Below are 25378 nucleotides of genomic sequence, written 5' to 3'. Positions count from 1 at the left end.
GTCGTATAGCTGCGCATGACACTTACACTGAACAACAGTGCAGAGATGATGAACTTTTGTAAAAGGGAAGGGAGCTTATGTACGTTGTAAAGTATGGAGTTGCAACATGCAATACGCAGGGATCAAGACCAAGCGTAAGAACATAAAATTGTAGCAGTGTTACTGAGAGGTGTGGACATGTTAGCAAAAAAAAATTTGATTCAAAACACGAATGGTTTGTTTTCGTATGATGTTCATTGATAGAATGGCAGAGAAAATTGTAAATTGCACTAATATTCAGGTAGAGAAAGTCACTGAAAATTATTCTCGTAAAAGAGACAGTGAAACAGACAGGAAAAACTAAAAATTCCTGAATAGAATTTTACTGCTAATCAGGGTAAATAAAGCTGAGTAACTGAATGATTTATTGTTTTGGAACCACGATGGATTAGGAGTGGAAATATGTTATTCCTCCATGAGCCATAACATATTTCTCTTTTCCCCTTTATCTTTTCGTTTCGGAAACGTGACTGCTAGAGTAGAGAAACGAAAAGCGGTAAATTAGCACCAAGTGGAGATGTATTTGAGATATTTGCTCGCAAATCACGGCAACATTTAGAAATGGGCCATGAGAAAAAGCTGATGAGCAATTGATTCCTTCTCAAAGAAGATGTTCATATAGGCAATATTTACCTTCCAACTCCGCAAAAAGTAGCATCAACATTTTTGCATTGGCAAATTTGATTGTATTTGAAGATGTACCTACTCAGGATGGCAACCAGAGTGTCCAGTTTTTGTAGATAACAGTCCAAAAGAGGAGTTAAAGCGAATGTTTTCTTTTGTAAACAGAAACGGGAAGAATATAATTTGAACTACTGGTTCAATAATATTCCGCAAGCAGATGAAATTCCAAGCAATAATTTGATGGTTGCGTGAACAGTGCGCAAAAAATAAAAGAGATTTAGCAGTTGAATGTCGTATATGTAAGAGAAAGAAGAAAATAGCAGCTTATTTAGGTTTAGGAAGAAAAAAGCACTAGTTTCCTGCGTCGTAAAATGGTCAAAGAATGTAATTCTTTCGCCAACAATTCTCAGCTATTTCTATCAATGAATCCAAGACGAACAGATAGTAAAAGAATACCGGAAATATTGACCTTTTATAACTGCACTGAAGGAGGTCTAGCCACATTAGACAAAATAGGCAGCACCTATCATACGAACAAGAACATCGGGAGAGGGTCCATGGCCATTTTCTTTCATTTGCCAAACACTGCTGATATCAGTGCATTTGTTATACCTAGGTATTCCAATTCATAAAAGGAATTGCAAAAAAGTTTTCTTCGTGAGATAACTCGATCGTTAACTTTTCCATACAGTAAAATTAGATCGATATTGAACACGATCTCTAGAGACTCGAAAAAATAGGGAAGTATGCGTAAAATGAGCCTGAGAAAAGGATGAGGAGAAATAAAGAAAAAAGTTGGAAGATGTGTTTTTTTTTCCAACTGATATACAAACAAAAATATACTGTGAACTTTGTTAGAAACTAATGCGTGGTACACATTTCCTGAAAATTTTGAAAAGTGATTAGAAGCAAATAAATAGTTTACATGATTTATTTTCTATATTCTTTAGATTCAATAAAACTTTTCAATAGCATGAAAGTGAACTTCTGTTGAGGACTACATATTTGTTAGTTTACCTTTCCAATGCTGTATATACATAATTTGTAAAAGGAGCATTTCAATAGTTAAAAGTGACCATAATATCATCGTAAATTTTTCCTCAAGAATACATTTTGGGAAATCGATGCAATATCGATAAGTAGATTAATTTAGTACATTTATTAGTATTTACGTAAGGCAAATAGAGGTCAAAGCTGAAAATATGATGAGATACAGTGATAGATGTTTATAAAAGTATATGCCACGTATTTATAACTCAATATTTCAACTGTGCTCTTTGGCTGAAACAAAAAAATGGCAATTTTTTTCCGGAGGAACTGGGACTGCCTACTGGAAAATAGGGTATTCAAAAACATTTTCTTAAAAAAATAAAAGTTGAATTTATGGTTTGAAATATATAGTGTATCCATTTCTAAATAAACAAAGGATGCGTAGCGATGTGAAATTTTTAAATAATATATACTGTTCGACAGAAATTGAAGAAAATCTTTTGGGGTGTCAAAGACACCCCACGCGACCATTTATGTTCGGAAAATGGGCGCGACTACCGCCGGGTTAATCGGTTTTCAAAAATTGGTTTCGTAGAAGAGGAGTTCATTCATTGGGGTTTTTCACTACACCCATGTCTCGTATAGCGCAATTTTGATATAGCGCAAATTCGTTCTTCAGGGAAACATTGCAATGCAGTGTAGCCTAATCAAAATCTTAAACGCTCTCATGATAAAATGTGAACTTGCGCTAAGTGCACACAAAATTGCAATCTTTTACGCATATTAACATTATTGCTCGCCTCAAATCTTCTTTTTTGTTTATATATTAATCGAAATCCATTGCTGTGCAGTGGCCAAAAGTATTACTCGTCATTGGGTCCAGATAGCCGGCCTACCGAAGTAATTTATCTCGTCTCCTTAACAGAATGGTAATAAATAATTTAGATCATTAACCCTTTCGCTGCTGTTCAATCTCCGGAAACCTTCTCCTCACATGCGGCGAAAATGTTAAAATGCGTTTCCTGGGCCCATGGAGCAGGTACTTCCAGGATGGGTGTGGTACACCCTCCGAAGGGTCACTAATCCGCGACCCTTTCCTCGACGAACTCACCCTCGCAGGACCGTCTCATCGGCCCTACCAGCGGGGGCCCTACCCCCCGACAAGTGACCGCTCTGATTGCATTTTGAAAATCAACCAATCAATCCGATCATCACAATATGATTGTTCTCATCGCTCTCCTGCCAATCAAGCAATCAAGTACGTCTTTGAACCGTGTCTCTGCGATAAAAAATAACGATTTTGCTAACCTTGCAACAAAACGTGGCTGCGGACCACCGGAAAACGATCATTATAACAAAGTTAACAAAATCGTTATTTTTCATCGCAGAAACACGGTTCAAAGACGTACTTGATTGCTTGATTGGCAGGAGTGCGATGAAAACAATCATTTTTTGATGATCGGATTTATTGATTGATTTAAACATTTCAGTCAGAGCGATCACTTTTCCGGAGGTAGGGCCCCCGCTGGTAGGGCCGATGAGACGGTCCTGCGTGGGTGAGTTCGTCGAGGAAAGGGTCCTGGATTAGTGGGTCCCTTCGAAGTGCTTCGGCGTAAGTGCTGAACGCATGGCAGGGAGGAAGAAAAAGTACGTCCACCGCAGTCTACCGTGCGGACGTACTAGGTACGTCCACAGCAGTGAAAGGGTTAATCAAGCGTGAGGCTGGTGGAAATGAGTTTCTTTTTAAGCAATACAGTTTGAGATGTATTTTTGCCGTCATAGGATATCGGGCGATTGACTTCCAGGTGGAGGGTCTACGCTATAGCCTTCAAGGTCATCAGTATTCACGGGGGAGAAATGGAGCGGTGGCCGAGTTGCATATGAATCAATAGCATCAACACATAAAAGGGTCCGCTATAGAGCCTCAAACACAATGGCTTCGCTCCCTCCCCGCAGTCGTAGGCCTTCTGCGTCTCAGGAATACAGTTCAAAGGTAGAAGGTGATTTAGATAGAGCCATACAGAGTAAAAACCAAAAGAATATGGCAAAAAATAGGAATGCGTGTAGAAAAATCAAGAATTTATCAAGAAACACCTTAAACCTAGAAGAAGTCAATTGCTTTGAAAATGGAGAGCGTCAAAGCGATATTGCTTGGAAGTTTAAACGCACGATGCCTTATTCTTAATAAAGACGAAGTTAAAACATCAGTGACCTCAGCTGCACCAGCTTCAACCAAGCGGTCTACACATACGGAAAGTTCATAGTGAATCAGTACAAAAAGACGAGGGTGGTAATCGCTCCGAGACATTCAGTGAAAGCTCCGGTTGGTTCCAGAATTTAAACGGTAAGCAGGTATTTTCAGTGCGGCGATATCAGGTGAATCTGCAAGTGTTGATAGCGCAGTCACCACAACATTTTCTGATGAGCTCCAAGCTGTGATTGAAAGTGGCTCCTTTCCCCTCGACTAGTTTTTAGTGTTGATGAGACGATATTCTTTTGGAAAAGAATGCATTCTCGTTCATTCATTTTCAGGGAATGAAAACCTGGGTCAGGTTTCGAGGCATTTAAAGACTGTTTCACGTAGCTGCTAATGACTTGGAGGACTTCAAATTAAAATGATTTATCATTCATTAACTCCGCTGGCTATGAAATGGCATTCAAAGAAGCATTTTCCTGTCATTTCAATGAGCAACAAAAGGGCCTGGGTGACACGATAGTTGTTTTTACACTGGTTTGAAATATCGTCAACTGTCGGCAACGCATTATGATCCCCTGAGATAGCAGATGTTGGCCCACCCACACGACAAGAGGGAATTTCGAAAGCACGTAAGAATTTTTTTTTAACGTGAATAAAAGTCTTTGAATGCAAGCATACTATCTTTAAAGGTGTTTAAACTATAAACATTTATATAAATAATGTTTTCTAAGGCTTTTTATGGGAATATAGATGTTTTAGAGGAAATTCAATGCCCAAGACCTATGCTACCAGGAATGCATCCCTATCTTCCCAGTGTTAAAACGCTCTCATATAACGCAAATTTGTATAGCGCAAAGATCCCAAGGAACGCATCCCTTGCGCTATACGAGACATGGGTGTACCGTGTTTACATAGACAATTGGCCGGACCAATAGCATTTGTTCGTTGAACGGAGTTCTTCGTTCAGCGGGAGTTCGTTAATGTGAGGTTTTACTGTATTTTTTACTACATCTTTCACATAGGCTTCACGATAGACAAGCGCATTGTGGGGGCCCCTAAGCTCTGGGCCCAAGGCAATTGCTGATCAGCTGACCTAGTCAGCATTTGTTCGTTGCATATCGGCTGACGTGGTGATTACTGCTGACCTAGTCAGTGGTAATCACCAGGGGCGGTTTGGGCTGGTCGCTCAAGCCCCTCTGTTTTATGTCGAGAGGTATTTTGTTTTGCAATCAGTCAACAGCCCTTATTTTGACCTCTCTGAGCACAAAAATCGTAGATGCCTGTTCAAAAAGCTTTCTGAAAGTGAGATATTCAAGTTAAGAGATGGCATTTTCTCTTAAAGGTCATATCACATGGGGCACTTCATTTTTGCAGGTTAGCACTGAAAATGTTTGTTGAAATTGCAAGAATGCATGCTCGGGATTAGAACAGAGGTTATTTTGCCGTCTCGCATCCACGCATCCTCACATTTATTCTAGCAATACTCCTCTATACACGACGAAATATTGATTATGCCTCGGTGTGTACGTAAGATTGCACAATTACGTGCTCCTTGTAAAACGGCCTTTAGAATTGGAATAAATCACTGGATTAAACATGTGTTGTAACAGATTGACTCAGTATAAATATCATAAAATGGCCTTATTTCTCAAGATACTTAGGAAAGTGGTTGCGTCTGTTGCTGATTGTGTTACATGTGTTTGTCTTTGTTGCAGAGGACTTGTTCTCGCTGATTGAGGCCCACGAGGGGCGTGCGTTGAAGCTGTACGTGTACAATACTCAGGAGGACGCTTGCTGTGAGGTGACAATCACGCCCAACTCGGGGTGGGGAGGAGAGGGGAGGTAAGTGAATATTCAGCACTCTTGCTAACAGCCTTATCACAAAGGTCTGGCTTTTACGAAGCAAATCGTTTGTCCCAGTGTAGGAGCCAATCCAATCTATAGTTAAAGAAACGTCATTAAGAAATTTAAGTTGTTACTAAATCTATAATCCCTGCCCCGAGCCTTATTCATGAAGGCCTCGATTTTGTCGTATCCTCGACAATGTCGAGGGGGCGACGTTCAAGCCTCTACGTTTCCGTAAGTTGCAATTCCACAAAGCTTATTGTCGCTGTTTTGAGGCCACCCTAGGCAGAATAAATATCGAGGCGACGTAGGCCTCGACAATTATTTCGAGTCTTGTTTATACTCTATTTACAAGGATAGCAGCTGACGTATTTAGAACCTTACAGTTCAGTAGCTGACGTACGTATGATGGTGATCACGGTCTTATTTCATATATTTAAGAAGGCAAAATAGGTATAATGATACATGTATGGTTGTATAATTTAATAATATCATAATTCCAAAAACCGAAGTTTCATGAGGTTGTTTCATAAGCTATCACCTGTGTTATTTTCTGTGAAGAATCGTTATTAAATATTCGCCAACACGAATCTCAGTCACATTAGAACAATATTTATGTAGCGGATTTTACTGCCCCTAAATTTGTGGAGTTGGGCAAAACTCATGAACTCCCACTGACTGATTTAGGGTTGTGTCAAGGTTCGTGTTGATTTCGTGATTATCATGGGTTGTGTTCATCTGTCCGATGCATGTTATATGGCTGTGTTTTCTGCTGTAGGTGATTGATGTAGCAATGTTGGAAAGGAGGAAAATCTCTGTAGTAATATCGAGAAAATGGTAACTTTATTGAGGGTTGTTTTTTATACCTAGACTATAGCTCGCCAGCATGGAAACAACTTACAGCTGTAGAGATAAATGAGTGTGCTTGTTTTGAACTGTAGTAGGTGGTGGTTCTCTTTGAACTTGATAATTTATGGAATACCTAGTTCTCTAAATGCATTGTACTTATTTGTGGATAGCATGAGATAAATACGTTTACATATTGTGCATTGATTCATAATATTTTGGAGCCAAACATCACATGCATCATTGGTACTTTCTTGTTATAACGTGTTGAATATGAATTATGGTTTTCATCGTGTAGCAATTTCCTGATTTTTATGCTTCTTCATGACCGTTGCCATATCATAAGTACTACTGTTTTAGTGCTACTGATTCTTTCCCATGAGCATGGTAAGTTATCATTCCTTAACACTTTCAACGCGGCGGTAATTTTTTTAAGTTTTGCCGGTGACTGAATTTTAATTCTTCGGTTTTAGATGGTTTCGGTCTCATTTTGAATAGATTGTTCATTGGAAGTTACGAAAAAATTTTTTTTTTATGAAAAATCGCAATTTCAAATTTGACGACGATCGTCGTCCGACGTCACCGGATAGCACAGCAGTCGTGTAATGCGTGGTTGCATAACCGAGCCCATTTTTCCGATGACTTTTTCTTTTTACTGTATGCCATGTTCTGTCTCTAATCTGACATGTCAATTGAATATAAATTGATCCGTGCCGTAAATATTAATTAGCAAGAACGTTGATGGCTGTGTAATATTCGAATTTCTTAGTCGTTGATAGAGAATTATGTGGCATGACCTTTTCTATTTCAACTTTTTGAATTTCTATTTGAAGGATCCGACGAGGAATATATCTTTCAAATCAAAGACGAGGTGGGAATTTAAAACAAATAAAGATGTAAATTTCATATATTTAAATTAACACTAAGAGGACGAGAGTTTCACCCCACCTATAAGGACGGCTAGTGTTCATTTGATCACAAATTCCTTTTATCGAATTCAATGCCGTTTTTCTACCCATTGACGGTGTTATTGTAATATTGTTCAAATCCATTCTTTAAAAACTTATCTTAGCATTAACAATGGTATTTCTGTTGAAAACTATACGTAATTATTATTTCTGAAAATAATGAGTTATATTATGTTCAGTTGTCATGAGTCTCAAAGTAAATTCTCTCAAATTTCAAAATTATATTGTTTTAAATGAAAAAAAGGACCTGCTCTAACCATTTATCTATGTATAAAAAATGATTTTTCATTCATTGAAACTAAAATGTATAAAATATTTCGAAGCATAATTTTTCAGACTCGTTTTTATTTTTTCGGCGCAATTTCCGGGAAATATATTTTTGCGTTGAAACAAACAAAGGAGGAATAATACAGAGAAGGAGACGACATTCCAAGTGGATACAAAAATTGGGTTTAGACGACAACTTCCGAAGTGCTAATCACCCGAACCCGACCCGGGTGCTGATCCCTATCTTCTAGGAACTTGCGCTAATGCTTCTTACACGTTCCAGGAGGGAATACCAAAGTTAGGAAACAATAGAATTTTACATCTTTCGCTCTTCCTCTGCACTCCCGAAAGGAAACAACGGTTTTCACCAGGTACATGGTGGGGGGACCGAAAACCAGGAAAAATAAAAAATATTTTGAAATTATTATCATTTAATACTTAAATTTTACATAACATTTAATAATGGAATACATAATATTTAATACATTAAATCATGGAGAGGACTAACATTGAACATTTCTATGAAATGCTTCAAAGCATGGCTTCAAGCACAGGGGTGGGCATCCCTCACAGGCGGGGCAAAAATATGCCGTCTCCTTCCTGAACCCTCTAGACTAATAGAACGTGCAGCGTCGTTGAGGGACACGTTTTCGTTTTTGGTCGATGTCATGTGTCTCTGGAAAGTGCTTAGACAATCCAAGGACCCTGGAGGTTAGGCTGGGAGAGGAACGAGGAATAGGTTCGGAATATGACGGACTGATTTTGTAGAGTCGATCAGACGATTGCGGCTCATCACGACCAGGATTACTCGCAAAATGCAGAGCTTGCATGATCGCGGTGAACCTGTCCCTGCCAATGCATTTCCTAAAGCAAGGATAATTGAAAAGGGGGTCTACACTCCAATAGTCGGATATTCTACTCAATGGGCATTAGGCCGGCCCTTATTTTTCAGAATTTCGAAAAGTTATGTTTTCCTGGTCTCATAATGATCCAAATGAGGTTTATATTCACGTGTTAAAATTTGGTTACTTTAAAATAATGGCAACCCGTGCCCCAAGGGCCCTAAGTACTAAGGACCCTCAATTGAGTTTTTTCGGATAAAAAAAATGCTATTCCTAAGTAAAACGTAAAAGTAAAGCCCTTTAGGGCCAATTTTCTGTTGGTTTTGACCTATCTCTAAGCGTTTAGGAGATATCGTCCGTCGTAAAGCAATCCCCCCCAGGGCGCCACCCCGCACAGCGGCACCGCTGAGGTACGGCCCGCACCACTTACTACAGACTTCCCCTCCACCCCCTCCCCTCCCTCGGCAAAGACTTTGCTCCTGACGACAAGATTTACGTGCTAGTGGTACAGTATTGAATAGTTTTGTTCATCTTCTGTCATGATTAATGTTGTTAAGGCCCATAATGTCAATTTTAACTCTTCAACGCCGTATTATGTACGAGTACTGGGTACATACCCCTTAAACCTTGATTTTTTTCCGCCAAACAGCCGCGAACCATTCCAGCAGGCTTTGTTCCATAGTGCTTTTTATGTACAAAATATTATAAGCATGTGATACAATTGTGTCTATGAATTATAAAGGAATGTAGGGAATGGGCATGTGCTCATGTGGTAGAGAACCCCAAAAACGTTAAAAATTCCACCGATGTGAGCGGCTTCCACTTCGTTATTCTTGCTCGGGGAAATACATTAGCAGAAATTAAAACGTCTGCTTGTCTATTTGTCTCCGTCACTATCAAGTCCACCATGTCATCTGTCATGAGGAGGTCAAAATATTTACGGGGATCGTCTCCTGAGTCTTGCGTCTTGAGGCCAGGGGTGTCAGTGAAGGGGAATTGTGGGTGGGTTGGTCTTTTTTCCGTCCAAGTGTAAGTCTTTGTCGCAGTTCTCGTCATAAGGGGAGAGGACTGAGAGCATAGAGGGCCAGGAGGGGAAGGAGAAGCATATCTTGAGGGATCACCCACTCTGCCTTCTTCTTCATCCTCCGAGGATCCCCACTGCGTTTCCCCGAAGGAGGAATCTTCGCTTTCTTCGTCCATAGAAAGAAGTTCCGCCATCTCCTCTGCAGAAAGCACCCTCCCGAATCTTCTTTCTTCCTCCCTCCTCTTCCTTTTTGGGGGTGGAAATGACCGCGAGGCCGATGGCTGCGGACTTGGGGGACGAGAAGGGGTGTCAGGGGGCTGGTGGCTTTCACCAGAACTCGAAGGGCTGGGGTACTGCTGGAGGTTGGAAGGGGAGGTTATGAGGGGAGTTGGGTGGTTTTCTCAATAGACTGGCTTTTGACACCCCGCTTCCCTTTCTTCGGGACCCCTTTCCCCGGTAGTCCCTTCCCTTTGCGGTCCATTCCCCCTTGTTACCTCCGCGTTTCCTTTCTGAAAACAAGAATGTTTACAAGTACATGTTTATATGAATGTATAACAAGAAAAAACATCGCATAGCAATGAAATAATTGAGTAATGTTTATGATATCACGTACCTTACTGCCTAAGAACTTGGATCGGAAGTTATCAGGAAATTTTTGTAAAATTTCGCTTCCACTTGTTTGCTATATACAGGAGAAAAAGAAACAATATCAGCAGGCAAAATTGAAGCAAATCAATAATAGTACTTTTATTAAAATTACAATAACAACAAGCGCAAATGATGATAAATATTTATCGAATGTCATAAAGGAAATATTCAAGTTACAAGTGACTGGAGTAAAATACTGCAAATTATCACCTATTGAAGACAAACTAGTAAAAAAACGTAAAATATTTGCTAATAGCATATTCCTGGTAAAATTAAATGCAGCAATGTAATCACATGGTCCGGAATGCATTGTAATGCTTAGCCTCAATCTAAACTAGAATAATGAGTATCTGTCCAAAACGGAATTTTTTTTCACATAATGTAACAATTTTACTGAACGACTTTACTTCTCTGCTTTAAAATACAATTAAAGGAAACAACTTTAAATTCACGAAGTTATTTTGTAAACGCAATTTCAAAATTTTATCACAAGCGATATATCTCCAAAAAAAAATTATAAAAAAAATAAAAAAACACCGATGAAATCGTAATATGGGTACGAGGAGAATGCAGAGGTGAAAGGGGGGGGGGAGGAAATCTCAAATAAAACAATGCAAAACTTTCAACTCATGATTTTTACCACATACGAAAGTTGTTTTACGTTAAAAAGGGGTCGGTAAACATTAAAACCACAAAAAGAGAGTGATAATTAACAAAAAAAAAGTGTAACTTACCACCGAAAAGAAACAGCTGTAGGAACCTTCCTGGAGATGAGTCGCTCCGGCTACTGGCGATGCACTCGCTCTGAGGGCTAATGAACGACTGACAAGCAAAATGGAAGCGCTATGGGTCGGCGTCTCTCGTATATGGCCTTGGAAAGGGAGAGCGGACTTGGACGACGATCGTCGTCCGGCGTCACTGGATAGCACCCGGCGGACGACGATCGTCGTCAGTCAGCGTTGAACGTGTTAATAGAACTATAAAGGGACGTAGTTGTGAGATAAATTAACGTCTCTCGTAGGAATTGTAAAGGCTTTATATGAACTCCGGTGGAGTGCTATGAATGAGAGTACCTATCCCGCACTTAATTAAAGATCTTTTTTTAAATTAGAAATTAAGAGGTATTAATTAAAGATCAAGTTGCTTAACACTTTCACTGCTGGCCATTTTGATGAAAAATATCACCGTGAGCGGCAGTGGTTTTTGTGCATAACTAAGTAGATATGTCTCTATGGATACCGTAAAAAATGATAATAATGATCCTATGATTGTTTTAAACAAATAATATGAAGGACGCACGGGTGTGTCCTCCGCTCACAGCATTGGCAAAGCTATGCAACCCGTGTCACATGAGTTATGCAACCCGCTCCACGACAAAATTTTATCTCCCTTAATTCTTTTCTAACGTTCATGTATTTCGACTTATTTTGCAAACAAATAGATATATTTAAAAATTTGGAGCATTCGAAAATGATAAAATTTTATTTTTAATGAAATATTTTTTTATTTTTAATGAAATAATATTTTTCTCGTAAAATAATTACAAACTCATAATTTACTCAATGTTTTGGGATAACTTTCAAGAATCAAACTGAAAAAAACACTAGAATGAAGAGTGCTATTTAAGTCAGTGATATTATTTCGGAGGCTTTCGTGGTTACTTGATTGGTGATGGTTTTCCGGGGTGTAAACCCTGTGTAACGCGGTGTAAACCCGGAAAACCATCACCAAGTCAGTGATATATTTTAGACTTACGAAAATATCCCAAAGCATAAAGTCGTTTTTTTTACGGGCAATCAGGATCTCACTCTATACACTCACTCTATTTTTGGCACATTTTTCACTGCACTTTTTTCTTCCCTTTCTTTTCATTTCCAAATTATGTGGCGAGTGAATATGTTCAGGGGAACTCATTGAAGGTATTGCCTCAGGATAGACATTTGGCAATGATTTTATTAGTTCATCACGGTATTCTAACAATTTTTTACGTTTCCCACTAAATCTTTGGTATAGAATGAAAGAATGAATAATTATTATCTGAATAAAGTATATTCTCAACTTAAGGTACCAATGGAGAGTTTTTTGTTATGCAAAGACAATATGACAACAACTGATCGGTCTTGTCTTTGCCTCCAATATGTTTATTGTAGGCGTCCACCATACTGGGCTTAGTTGAAACCCTTCCCTGCCTGCTCGCAAAATCGTGTCCATACTCGGACGAAATCATCTTCACATCTCTTTTATCCCTCCATTTCAAAACGCACCCCCCCCCATTATATTGTAGCGAGCCACACATTCACCCTTCTCTAATTTTTCAATAAAATATCAGGGTTATTTATTTCTTCATTAGCAGAATGACTCTACAGTATGCTCTATCTGTACAGTATGTTTTTGCAGACATTGGGAAAGGTTCACGCTGTCGTAAAAGTTATCCATGTACACAGTGTACCCCTTATTTTTAAAATTTGCCAAGAATTTGTGAGTCACTTTCTCAGCGTTCCCTGCTCCCTCCACTTCTTTACTCTCGGTGCCAAAATGTATCAAGCAATCCAAAACCAAACCGCATTGATTAGTGATCACGTATAATTTTATTTTGTATTTGTGATGTTTGTTAGGAATGAATTGTTTTAATAGTAACCGTGGATAACGTCAACTACATAGAACCACGGATTCGTCTAGACTCACAGCCCTTTCCGCGTAGCACACTTCACTCATACTTGCATAGAATGTATCATGCAAGGGTCGTATTTTGTAAAATGGATAACTGGGTAAGTGTTCGCCTTCAACCACATTTCTAAGTGCATAGTGCGCAATATGTGCAGAAGCTATCTCGATATATGCATTTGGAAAAAACAGGGAGATTATATATTTCAGATTTTTTCCAATTATATTATAATCTACTAAGAGAAATATTTCCCATTTCGGAAATTGAAGTCCAAAAAATTTCCAATTATCTTGGACTCAAGACTTATTCCATGACGCTATTCTAACATTTGGAGAAGTATTATTTCGAACTACATTTTCAGCATTCATTTTCGTTTCTGTTACAACTCAAAAAAATGTCATTGGCAATGAGTAGGGACATGCAAAAGTCGCAAATGCGATAACGCGAATTTTAACGCAAATTCCGGGGTTTTCCCGCGAAAAAGGCGATTTCCGCGGTTTTCCCGCGAATGCGCGAATTTCGTGGTAATTGCGATTTTCTCCAATTCATGGGCGATTTTCACTAACTCAGACGCGATTTTCACCATATTTTTCTTCTGCTCATGCTTCTCCCACGAAATTGTTTTTCGAGGCGTACATTTAAGCCGTAATTTTTTCACTGCATTGGCCGCTTTCTGACGCGACGAATTTCCATAGGCCGCCGTTCACGGCACAGTGCCGTGAGATGTCTCGTTTGAAAGTGAGAGAGATGTCTTGTTCGAAAGTGGCCTGAATTTCACGGAACCGTGCCGTGAACAGCGGCCGGCGAAAAGTCCTCGCATTTGGAAGTTGTCTTAAGGTAGCACTGAGTGTATTTCACGCCATAAACGGCGCACTGCCGGGCCGGATTGAACCTTGCCTTGCTGACTGTCAACAACGCCATGCGTCAACTGCGCGATTCTACTCGCTTGAAGACATGCATTGAGATCAATGGTTATTTGAAAGCACAGTGCCGTGCCGTTGACGACGGCCGGAGCAAAGCAAAAGTCTGAAAGCGGCAAAAAATGGCTGTGCGCTTTCTATTCCGTGAAATACACACGGAGCTACATTGTGGCAGCTTTCAGCCGAAACGACTTATCGCCAGCTGCCGTTCCCGGCTCAGCGCCGTAAAATTCAGGCCACTTTCTGACAAGACGAATCTCTGGATTTCACGGCGCTGTAGAGGGAACGGCGGCCCGCGGAAATTAGTCGCGTCGGTGAGCGGCCAATGCCGTGAAAAAATTACGGCTTAAATATACGCCTCGAAAAACAATTTCATGCAGAGCAGAAGGAAAAAAAATGAAAATCGCGTCTGAGTTGGTGAAAATCGCCCATGAATTGGAGAAAATTCATGATTTCCACAAAGAAACACACTCGAGGAAATAAGGCGACTTGTTTGTCCAGAGGATGTCTAAACCGTATTCACGATGTCTAAAAAGTAGCCAAAATGCCATGGGAATCTGATGGTTGACTTAATAAAATTACTGGAGGATTCAAACTATGTTAGGATTGGGTAGGATAATTAATTAATTAACACATGGCTGTATAGGTGTGAAATCTTCATTAGAAAAACCGGAAGTGGGAACTTATACAGACAAACAAAAGAAGCACACAAATAAAATAGAAACAGCTGAAACACACTGTGCAAAAAGAACTTGGCGCGAGTTTAAATCAAGATTACTATTTCCAACAAACTATCCAAATGCTCATATTCTATAAAGAGTTAACCCTTTCGCTGCTAATGACGGAAATGTACGGCAGGATGTTTCTTGACCCGGGAGACGAAAATCTTCGTCTGAGATTTTCCTACGCAGGCCTAATGCCGAAAATACGTTTCCTTGGTCTCCTCCTTTTATGACATTCGTAGGTTCGCAAAGTCTTAGTTTCGGGACCCAACACAGGCCAACACCATGGACTGGCATAATCTGTGCAAAAACTGCCGAAATCCGCAAGCATTTACCTAGACCCTTGTCTCTTATTACCCCTCTTTGTTGCAAGGGACCGCAGTCATGCAATTGTTCATTCAGTTAGATTGCGAAATAAATATATGGTTCTTTCTCAAAAAATATAAACTAAGAACTGAATTCTTTGTCTTTTGGCAGCGTTTACAATTTTTAAACGAAATTCTACCATAAATGTTAACTTATATCTCGCTTTCAGTATAAAATCAACATGGAAATTGTTACTGCAGTAAATTCATTAATGCTGACAGTAGAGCTTCATTCAAAATTTTAATATTCTCAGAATAAATCAAGGAATTCAATTGGAAGACTGCAATTTACGTGCAATCAACAATCATCTATATAGATTTAGATATAAATTCACATAAACAAAGCATGAGTTGACAGTGAACCAATGCCACTGGTAGGGTTATAAACCACGAAAGGAGAGAGACCAACTACCCTCAGAGTCCAAGATAATGCAAAATGCCCACTAGGAAGGATCAGAAAAGGTTGGTGTTGAGAGTGTTTTATTATCTGCAAGACCTTTCTTAACAGATGTCCAGCATAAATGCTCCATACAGAGGGGACCGAAGAGTCTCATGGAGCACAGTCCTGCATTCATGCTAAGGAGAGAACTCCACCATTTTGAAAGAGTTAAAAGTTAAAAATGAGCCTCGAGAATATTCATAAGAGTACTTTTTTTTTAGATAAAACCACTTATTACATCTGCGAAACATGAAAACCTCTAACGCAGCTGCTGTAAAGTCAATACCTATGCAGATGGCTAAATAGGCATCACCCAAACTTAGTTCTCTTATGGTAGAAGACCTAAGCAAAAAAACAGGTATTTGAAAAGATCTAGTTTTTGATCCCCAAGAAGTTCCGTCTACAGACATGAACCCTGCCTTAAAAACAAAAAATTCATGGCCTTGAATCAATGGAGACAGAGAAGTTGATGCTGGGGTTGGGAGAATTACAGAAATTACTACAAAAGCAAAATTCCCGGGGTTCAGTGGATGTAATTAAAGCAATCCAGGAGCTCAAATGTCTGAGACATCGTTCGCATCTAAGTGCCTTTAAGCAATTTGGATCCCTTCGGCAAACATGGACTGAGAAAGATTTCTTTCCTGCTATATCACTGTGTTAACAGATAAGAGAACAAATGTAAAAGATGAGAACTTGATCACAATAGCAATATTTCATTTGAAATTACAAGCATTTAAAAGTAACTTCTCTCTATATAAGCTAGATACATGTATACGCGAAGGATAAATATGTAAAATAGGTGAATTCAGTCAATGCTCCATGTATATTATTGCTTAAATTATTCCCGGTCAATAATATCCTAAATTTAGGGCAATGTGTGGGCCACAGGAAGGATGGCTCTCAATCAGCATAAATTATTTTGCCGTTAAAATAACACCGATTTCAGGGCAAAATAACATCGCTTTTGTAGAAAAATAACACTACTTTTGGCTATAAAATAACCCCACCTTTTGCATGTCCCTAGCAATGAGTACTAAATAGTCGTAAGGATTCTCGCTGGGAACATTTTATTTTAGTCCTGAGGTGCCAGAAAAAGGGATATCTGTTACTTGGAGTTCAGCTTAGTACCATAAATCGAAGTTATTTGAGTGCTTTCGGAAAAGTTTTGATGAAGGTTCATGGGCGTTTTCTTCCTGACTCTCTTCGGAAGACTCCTTTGGAATTCCTTTCTGGAATGCATTATCTTCCTTGCTATCCATCTCCTCATCAAACCGCATAAGGATATCCATCAACTCTAAATTAGTCTTTTTCTTCAAATTTCTCTTAGGTTATTCATCTCTTTTTTTCATCACGTTCCCGCTGAACCAGATGTTGATGCCACTGACTCCTTAGCTACCTAATGTGATGGGAAAAAATCAAGATAGTCAGGTCACAGAGTGGTCAGGTAACAGGTGACACCTCCGATGATGCTTCAGAGGATAGATATCTCCGAAAATCGAGCATATCAATCTATTCCGAAGGCTCCGAGCACCTAGTACCTTCTTGTGGCAGCGTCATACTAGCAATGATATTGTAGCCAGAGGGCGTGGAGTGATGAGAGTGAAAGGAATGCCTCGACGACACTGTTTTTATAGGCCATACGAAATGATATCCGCATGAAATGAGACGAAATATTACCCTTTTATTTCACACATTATTGTGATCGTCTTGGAATTCCCGGTATTAAATTTCCGTCACATCGGCATTGAATTTCATTCTCAAGGTCAATACTAATGGATCCTGTGTCAAATATTTTATCTTGAAATGGAGGTCTATTTCAGTTCCGTGTGTAATGTATACGCAGAGAGGTAAATATATTCCTATCAGTCAGTTTAACAAAGTATATAACCCTTTGCAATTGAACCATAATATAACGAGACACTTGTCTAGCATATTTTGACTCTGGGTTTTGTGGAACAAGTGATTGAATGTTCAGCAACATTATATTTAAACAAAATTCGGCAACATTACGGCATGTTTATATAATCAATAGGCCATATGGAAGAATAAAAGAAGAGTGCAATGGATTATAATTCATTATTATTGAGGGGGATTACCTAATGCCCCTCGATATGCCTTATGGTAATAACTTCTTAGAGCTAACTTTTTCCGCGTTATGCACGATAAAGGTACATACTTTATTATTATGGAAAATTCTGGCTTCGAACCTGGGTCAACTACGCGTATTATTTTTTCAAGGGATTTATCGTCGCTAAACGTAATATCTATTATGTTCAAATGCAGCAACCATGACAATTGTCGAAACCAATGTGCTCACATATTTTTGCTATCTTCAGATATATCTACACATTTCCACATATTTGAATAAACTAAATATAACACTTTATATGACATAAATAATATTTAGAAGAGTTTTGAATGCATATGATACCAATTTATCTCCGCTTCCGAGACGATTAAGTTCAGAAAAAAGTAAAATATCATAAAAATTACGAAAAAATGGAAAAAATGAAGAAGTAGTTAGCTGAAAAATGAGAGGTAATTCCTAGAAACGACGGCCAACACTGAATAGTACGAAATGTAATAGAGCAGCGAGAGGTAATTTGGAGCGGCCAAGACGTTCTCGGCTGATTCTATGGCCATTTGAAAACGGGTCGGAGCAGGACGCACGGGTGCGTCCTCCGCTCAGCACAACAGTTTGCGTAGGACGCACCAGTGCGTCCGCCGCAGCGAAAGTGTTAAGTAGGTACCACACTTTTAAATAATGAAAAAGAAAGCATTTCTCAGTATGATTGTTATCACAGGTTTTTATTGGATACTTTATTTGTTAAAAGTGAAATCAATGCACTAGGTTCATATAACACATAATTCTGAGCTTTGTCTTGAATAGTAATTGACCTTAGAATTAGCACAAGGAAAAAACAAAGGTGTTGTAGCACTAATTGTGAGTGGGAAATTAAGAATATTGCTTGGGTGACATAATTTAATATAGTTGATGATTTTATTGAAAGTATTTTTTATGCTTAGCTAACAAATTGATACTCAATTAGGAATTATAATACATGGTATTCTAACATGACAAGCATATTGATAATTTTCTTAGACAACTGTTCATTGTAAACTTATGATAAGGCTGAAAGTAATGAATGATACATTCAAAGCTAATTAAAATCTTTGTACCATCCTTCATTATCCTCTGGAGCTAATTATGGATGATGATATCGCCTTGATTTGGTTAAGGAGGAGAAGAAATTTAATGAGAAGAGGAGAAATAATGAGGAATAGAAGACGATTAAAAAATTTGAGGTCCACATCAGTACCTTTCAAAATGCCAAATGAAACCTTTATGGGGCTATACAGGATATCTGAGGAATTAACTATGAATTTAATAAACGAGTTGCGACCTTATCTACCTGTTGCCACCAGGGGATCATCTGTGTCCCCTGAATCAAAGGTAGTATGGTTGCCAAAATTGACTGAAATTTTTTTAAATTTCTGATGCAATTATGTTTATTAATTTACTCAAATCAATTTTCTTTAATGAGGTAGGTACTCTGCGCTCCTTTTTTTGGCCAAGGCTGCTGTCGAAAATCAGCTGGTAGTGACAGCAATTTAGGGTTGAGCCAGAGTTCTGAAAAAAATCAGTAATTTAGTCTTGCATGATTAAAAGTTGAATATAAATTTCAATGCTATGGTACACTTTAAACAATTTTCTATATTAATTTAACTTATTTGTGGGTAGATTCTTTACTGCTGACTCAGTTATCCTCATCAATTAAGGTTGAGGGCCCCTTAGAGGAGCAGTGCACTTCTTTAGAGGCCGAAGCTAGGAGCAATTTATAATGAATGATGCGTACTTCGATATTACTTACCGGCTTAATATGGGCTTCACTTTATTTGTTTATAGAGAAGTATCTGTCCCTGCACAAGTGAAGAAAGATGGTCCCTTTCCACCTTCCCACTAGGACTGGAAACATGGTGGCCTATAGATTTCATGTTCAACCTCCCACACCAAGGCCTCAGTTAATTGTTTCACTGCCCCCTCAACCTCTCCCATGATGATATTTTTACACCCCAGATATACTGCATTCAACCCTGTTACCAGCACAATGTTTTACCTTGAAAGAAGTGATTTTTGGGAACAAAATGTGCAGGAGGGATTTAATTTAATTTTTCATAAAATTGGATACATTACATTCAATATTGAATTAAATCCCCGTACTCATCGCGAGCACCCTTTATTGCTTGGCAGGCCATCTTAATGGATGCAATTGTCTCTTTCATGCTCTCGGCCAAACTACTTAACGCAATGGCCTTTGCCTCACTGTGCTGAGTCCTCTCTTTTGCTGCCAGAGCCAACGTGCAATCGGAATCATCATCTGAAAAACTAATAGTTAGACTTGTTTTATATGACTCTGAAGCGTTTCATTTTATAATTACGTCCTAGTAGCTTAATAAATTATTGCAACGTCATTTATTTTCTATAATCTCAATCAAGGTTTGTGCTTGGATTATGTACTAGTAATATTAGAATAATAACATTGACTGACGGTTGTTCAGGAATATGTAAGGCAACATGAAAATAGTTCTATCGCAATAGCAGCTGAGCATTTAGGGATATTTTTAGTCCTCCATATAACTACCATATCTGTAGTTACATATTATTTCTTACTTGGTGGAGATGGTCGCTTCCTTTTTCTGGTCCTTGGTACTGTGTCACATACAGGATTTGAGGGAGGGAGGACTGGAGGGTAATGATTTTCTTCTGTGGGGAATGTTTGTGAGGTGGATGGCATTGGAGATGGCTTTGTAATCGCATTTTCTGTGGCTTATATGCGATTTTGTATTAGTTCAAAATTTAGTGGGATTTGAAATGGCTATTGGTGGGATGTAATTTCTGTTGTAGGGGAATATGATGTCAAGCAATGAATGGGGTTTTTATCTGGTGATGAAGGAGGAGAAGGCGAATCAGATGCAGGTATGGGATGTGATTCTTGGCTTATGCGGTGCTGAAAAAAGTTTAAAAAATTGTTAGACATAAAACCATGAAATGCAGTACATCTGCCATCCCTCAATCATTCATGAATTTTGAAGGCTAATGTGTTTTTATAGCCTATTGACTAAAATATCAAATTAAGCTTTTACTCTTTAAATTTTTATTCATTAAGTTTATCATAAAACCACGAATCTTTTTAAAGAGTGGTCACAGCCACAAATTGGCCATTTAAGTCATTGGTCATTCAACAACAATTTAAACTTACTATCAAAGGGTCTGCAAGGCCATCCTCCCCATCCGCTGCCTTTTCCCCCACCAAGCTTAGCACTTGTTGCTCTAACTCAGTGAGGGGGGTGATTTTAAGGCGGCCACCTCCACCAGTTCCACTGGCATGGGTCCTTATTTTGAATGCCTTTTTTTGTATCTAGATGCCAGTCTTGCCATGTCTAACAAAAATAAATAATTCAAATATTAGCTTTATAATAGATTAGAATTCTGCATTGAGATTATTTGGAATGCTTAGGAAGGCATAAAATGCTCTGGTTCTTGAAACTTTTAACTGATTTAGATTGAAAGCATTGGCAATTTTTTTTTATTACTGCTTTAAGCAGTGACTAACTCTAGGCCTTCATGAATGAGAAATATAAATTACAAATACCTTCGCCCACTAAACTGCTGATCTCGTTGCTCCAGTTGGGCAGGCATTTAATTGGTCACTTAAATTGGCCCACAGGCATTGCACTGTGCTGGCAGCATTGCTGCCTTTGATGCGGTTGCGTGCCGAGCCTGGGTGCTCCCGCATGTATTGAATCAAAATTTCCCTCTGCTCATGTGAAACACGTGCCTTTTGGCGACTCATGCTGTTTTCAAGTGACTCTTACAGTGTAAAATCAAAAAGTATGCCATAATTAATGTGTGATTAGGTAACGCAAAATTAATTTCAATTTTAATGAGTTTGTATGCAGACATTATGTGATAGAATCTTATTCTGTATATTTTATTAGTATTTATTTCCACCTATTTACCCAAAACCTAACAGAAGAACTTATTCTATATCTTTGCATTTGAGGAAAATCGGTAATTCTTAATATATGCAATGTTACGGTCAACTTCAGAATTTTTATGAAGCATTGGGGCGACAATGTTGAACAACATGCATTATTTTCTTATTATGTCGATAAATTTGCGTAAATAGTTGTTGATAATAACTACCCTGTATAGAACATTGAAATAATTCAATCAATCAATAAGTCAATCTAGATGTTTCAGGATCAATAAATGGGAAATAATTTTTCAAGTTTCTTTGAATCCGATTATGTTTTGTTATGTGTGATTCTTTCACTGCCTTTCTTGACTGATTGGCAAATCTATGCGATTTTGTTGTACATATCTGGCTGCTGTCCTACCTTCCCTCAACACCTGGGAGGGGTACCGAAAGGGAACCCACGACATGAAACATTTCGGCCAAGTTATCAGTTATACAGTACTATGGTTATACCATAGCCACCCAGCACTCAGTTTGAAAACACCATCGTGACAGGTTATGCTTTGCGGTTGGACTGTTTTTTTTATCGTAGTTCCAGCTTTAAATTTCGAACGAAGGATAGGAATTTTAAAATGTCAAAAGCTAGTGATACTGTTCATACCAGGGCAAGTGAATTCAGCTGAGAAGGATTTTATGTGAAAGACAGAGTATTACTGTGCAAAGTGGATAAAATATTTTAATTTGAAAGATTTGACACTTTGTTAAAGCTCATCAGTAGCGATACACATAAACGTGCGAAAGAAAGGGGACCCGCAAAACAACGGCTATCATTTGAACACACAGTCACTCAGTCAAAGAAAGCAAAGGAGGAGCTTGTTGTTGCCACTACAGAAGAATTTTTAAGGGCTTTATTTAGTGTAGAATGAACTTGACAATCCAAACATTCTGAAATGGCTCACAAAGCATACATATATGCACAAGGTGGGGATTTGTCATTTGCCGATTGTATTCGCCAAGACTACATTGAACCAATACAACTTGAACCATTTCCTTCATTTAGTTTTATCAGAAATTTTGTACAATCGAAATTGTGCTGAATGTTACATAAAATGAATAATAAAAGAATAAGTATACATGAAATGTGTATCACAAAATAATAAAATGCCTATAAACATGGGAAAATTGTAGCATTATAATAACACCGTCAAGATTTTCTATAACACCTAAATTATGTGGTTTTAAAAAGAATTTTAGCAAAAAATTAAATTGCTTTCACGGACCTCTAATCATGACGTAATGTGTCCTCTGTGAAACTAATAATAATAATTATTATTGATGAAATACTACATCATAATTCGTCATTTACAATGAGTTTGTTAAGGAGTTTCCATTTATTCCACTAGTCAGTCAGTCTGTTGTCTTCTCTTATTGCCTCTTAAATACCATTTCTAAACTGTAAGTAAAATTGATTTCAATACAATCCTCGGGAAACTATTATTGGGCGTAGAATACAAAGCAAAGCATTTCAATACGGAACCGAAAACAGGCAACTGATTTCTCGTAGGTGGCACAAAAAAGTGCTTTCATTCTGCTGTGAGGAACTATATAGGAGTTTTCCCTTGAAGGGTAGAAGAAGCGTAGGCCGTGACACATTGCACATGCAGCTAATGTTAGGGGCCTTGAAGCTGGGTTGGACGACGCGGAAATGCTAGTCAAAATTCACTCCTCAGTCAACTGCCCAATTGGTTATGCAATATAGTAGTCCAATTTCAACAAATAAGTAAGCGCGTAAGAATCAATAGCCATGCAGCATCCCATGGACCTTGTGATAGGCATTGCGAAGTTTTAAGATCAGAAAAATGTTTAAAGTATGTGTGTGCAGCATCAAGTCATCCGTCACTGGGACTTGATCCGTGGAACCTCTGATTCTAATCAGTAAAGTGTCTGAATTTTAAGCATGGTTTGCCCTCTTTTGCCACCCGATAACGACTTAACTTTGCCATATAACACGCCTTCCTCTCCTTCCTTCTGAAACTTTTCCATTTCCTCACGCTATCTTTCCCACCAAGCCTCCCTTGCCCTCTTAGTTTCACGTCGTAATCGATTATTTAGTTCCCTATACATTCTTTTGCCCTGTTCTGTGTCCATGTTCTTCCACTTCCTCCTCTCCTGCATTTCTTTTACCATGTTCTCCGTTATCCACGGCTTCTTTATCTTCTACTGTCAACATAACCAATTGACTTCTCAGCCGCTTTAACTATTCCCATTTTAATATTATCCCTTCTTTCCTTAACAGTCTTCATACTTTCAATCTCCCTTACACTAATGTCCACTAGTTCCTGATATTCTCTCCTCATATTCCCCTTCAGTGCTTCCAACTCCCCTTCAGAGTCACCAATGCTCAATTGGTTGTACTCCTTTTTTCAGGGAAGAGATAGTTGGTAGGGTTTCCCACTTCCATTCCAACAGTGTTTTTCACGTGACACCATCTCGTGGACTATTTGTCTGGCTCCTACCCTTCGACCTGTCTGGTATGGCTGGCTCTACTGGGAAAAATTTAGAATTAATCCCACCAGTGCAGCTCTAGAGGTTATAGAAACACGCAAGCCTTTCCACGGCAGCAAGGATGTAGCCCAAGGGAAATATATTACTATATATAAACAAGATATTCTATGTTACTAATAGAATACATAGTATAAGGATCAATAAAATATAATATCCCTCAGAAAGCCGTAAAACTCACCATTTTGAACCATTTCTCTTGAAATTCTGCAATTTATTATTCTCTCACCTAAAGCTTATCCTGGTGGGTATTCCATACCCCCACACACCCCGGTATAAGTTACACCTAAACCCCTCCCCCCCACCAGCCTTAATTCCTAGCTGCGCCCCGGCGATGTATGTTCAGAAAGTAAGTTCCATATAGACATGATAAAAGAGAAATTTATTGCACATATCTCTACCACTCTTAAGGCCTGGTTACACGGTACATTAGAATGTACAAGATTCTGTACATTTTTCTGAATGGTTTGCTGAACAGATTCTTGTACATTCACATGGACAAGATCCACGGCTAGGTGGTTACACGGTACATTTTTTCGGACATTTTTTCGTACATTTTTAATTGTGCAACAAATTATTTCAACTTCAAATATAAACCAATGGGGAACATGCAAACTTTTTTAAAAGTACTAAAATAATAAGATCCTTGCCTCAAATGTACTTGCCGAAAATTCCGCGGATGAATAATGTTTTATAGGTGAGATATGAGTCTTTAAAAATAATCTTCATCGACTCTTTGACAACACGTGATGGAGCGTGCGCGCGTTACATCACGGCACGGTACCCACTGATGACAGACGGAGGAAGTGGATAGAAAAACTGTATATGTAGGCACTCAAAAGCAAATTTGGCGAATATAATTGCTGTTTTAGCGTCAAACCTGGGATAGGGTTGGGTTGCCAAGGCGTTGTTGAAATAAATAAAGGCGATTGTTGGGGGAGCTTTGGATTGTTTGGAAAGATTAAATTAAAATAGGTTGATCGCAGATTGTGATCTATGTGACACACCTACATTATTTGCGTAATGTGGTAAGTGTATTGCAGCGTGGACCTTCAATAGAAAAACGTGTGAAAACCATATAAATCGTGTATCCCATAAAACCGTATAAAGTGCTCCGTCGTCTAGTGCCTCTATTTACTTGCCGAAGAAGTTTTTTGCATGTGTTCGATAGGACAAAAATAAAAGGAATAAGTGTTGGTCGATCCACAGAATGGAGTCAAATACATTATCTATATTGTCAATGGGATATCCTCAAGGTAAGTACACTCTTAAATCAGGGTTACCGTGGGATTTTATCAAGTAACTTATTTCACTTTGTAAATGTCTCTATAAATGTACCTATCATTCTACCCATTGTAGGATCAAATTATAAGGAAAGTGGCTATTTACGAGAATAGGTAAATACTGATAACGTTCAAACCACGGAGAAAAATA

The 25378-nt window shown here is 38.6% G+C and overlaps 1 protein-coding gene and 2 long non-coding RNA genes across 19 annotated transcripts in view; 1 reads left to right on the top strand and 2 right to left on the bottom strand.

The window, feature by feature from the left end:
* Positions 1-25378, top strand: part of LOC124162523 (Golgi reassembly-stacking protein 1-like) — a 70842-nt gene that overhangs the window by 23571 nt on the left and 21893 nt on the right. For all 17 annotated transcript variants that reach the window (XR_006865601.1, XR_006865600.1, XR_006865590.1 and 14 more), the window contains one exon: positions 5566-5692. Coding sequence is in view for 3 of the 17 variants with exons in the window: in XM_046539094.1 (XP_046395050.1) it covers positions 5566-5692 (127 nt within the window). In the remaining 14 variants the exon portion in view is untranslated. The remainder of the gene's footprint in view (positions 1-5565; positions 5693-25378) is intronic.
* Positions 9387-11395, bottom strand: LOC124162526. Its single transcript, XR_006865604.1, has 3 exons — positions 11025-11395; positions 10256-10324; positions 9387-10151 (listed from the first exon to the last, which is right to left on the bottom strand). It is a non-coding gene; the product is annotated as an uncharacterized LOC124162526 (long non-coding RNA).
* On the bottom strand, positions 18980-21865 carry LOC124162525. The gene is made up of 5 exons (XR_006865603.1): positions 21056-21865; positions 20663-20843; positions 20074-20410; positions 19274-19788; positions 18980-19032 (listed from the first exon to the last, which is right to left on the bottom strand). It is a non-coding gene; the product is annotated as an uncharacterized LOC124162525 (long non-coding RNA).

The sequence above is a fragment of the Ischnura elegans genome, chromosome 7, assembly GCF_921293095.1.
Source record: "Ischnura elegans chromosome 7, ioIscEleg1.1, whole genome shotgun sequence".
Classification (NCBI taxonomy): Eukaryota; Metazoa; Arthropoda; class Insecta; order Odonata; family Coenagrionidae; genus Ischnura; species Ischnura elegans.
Note: the sequence above shows the minus strand (reverse complement) of the source record. Positions and strands in the feature narration are given on the sequence as shown.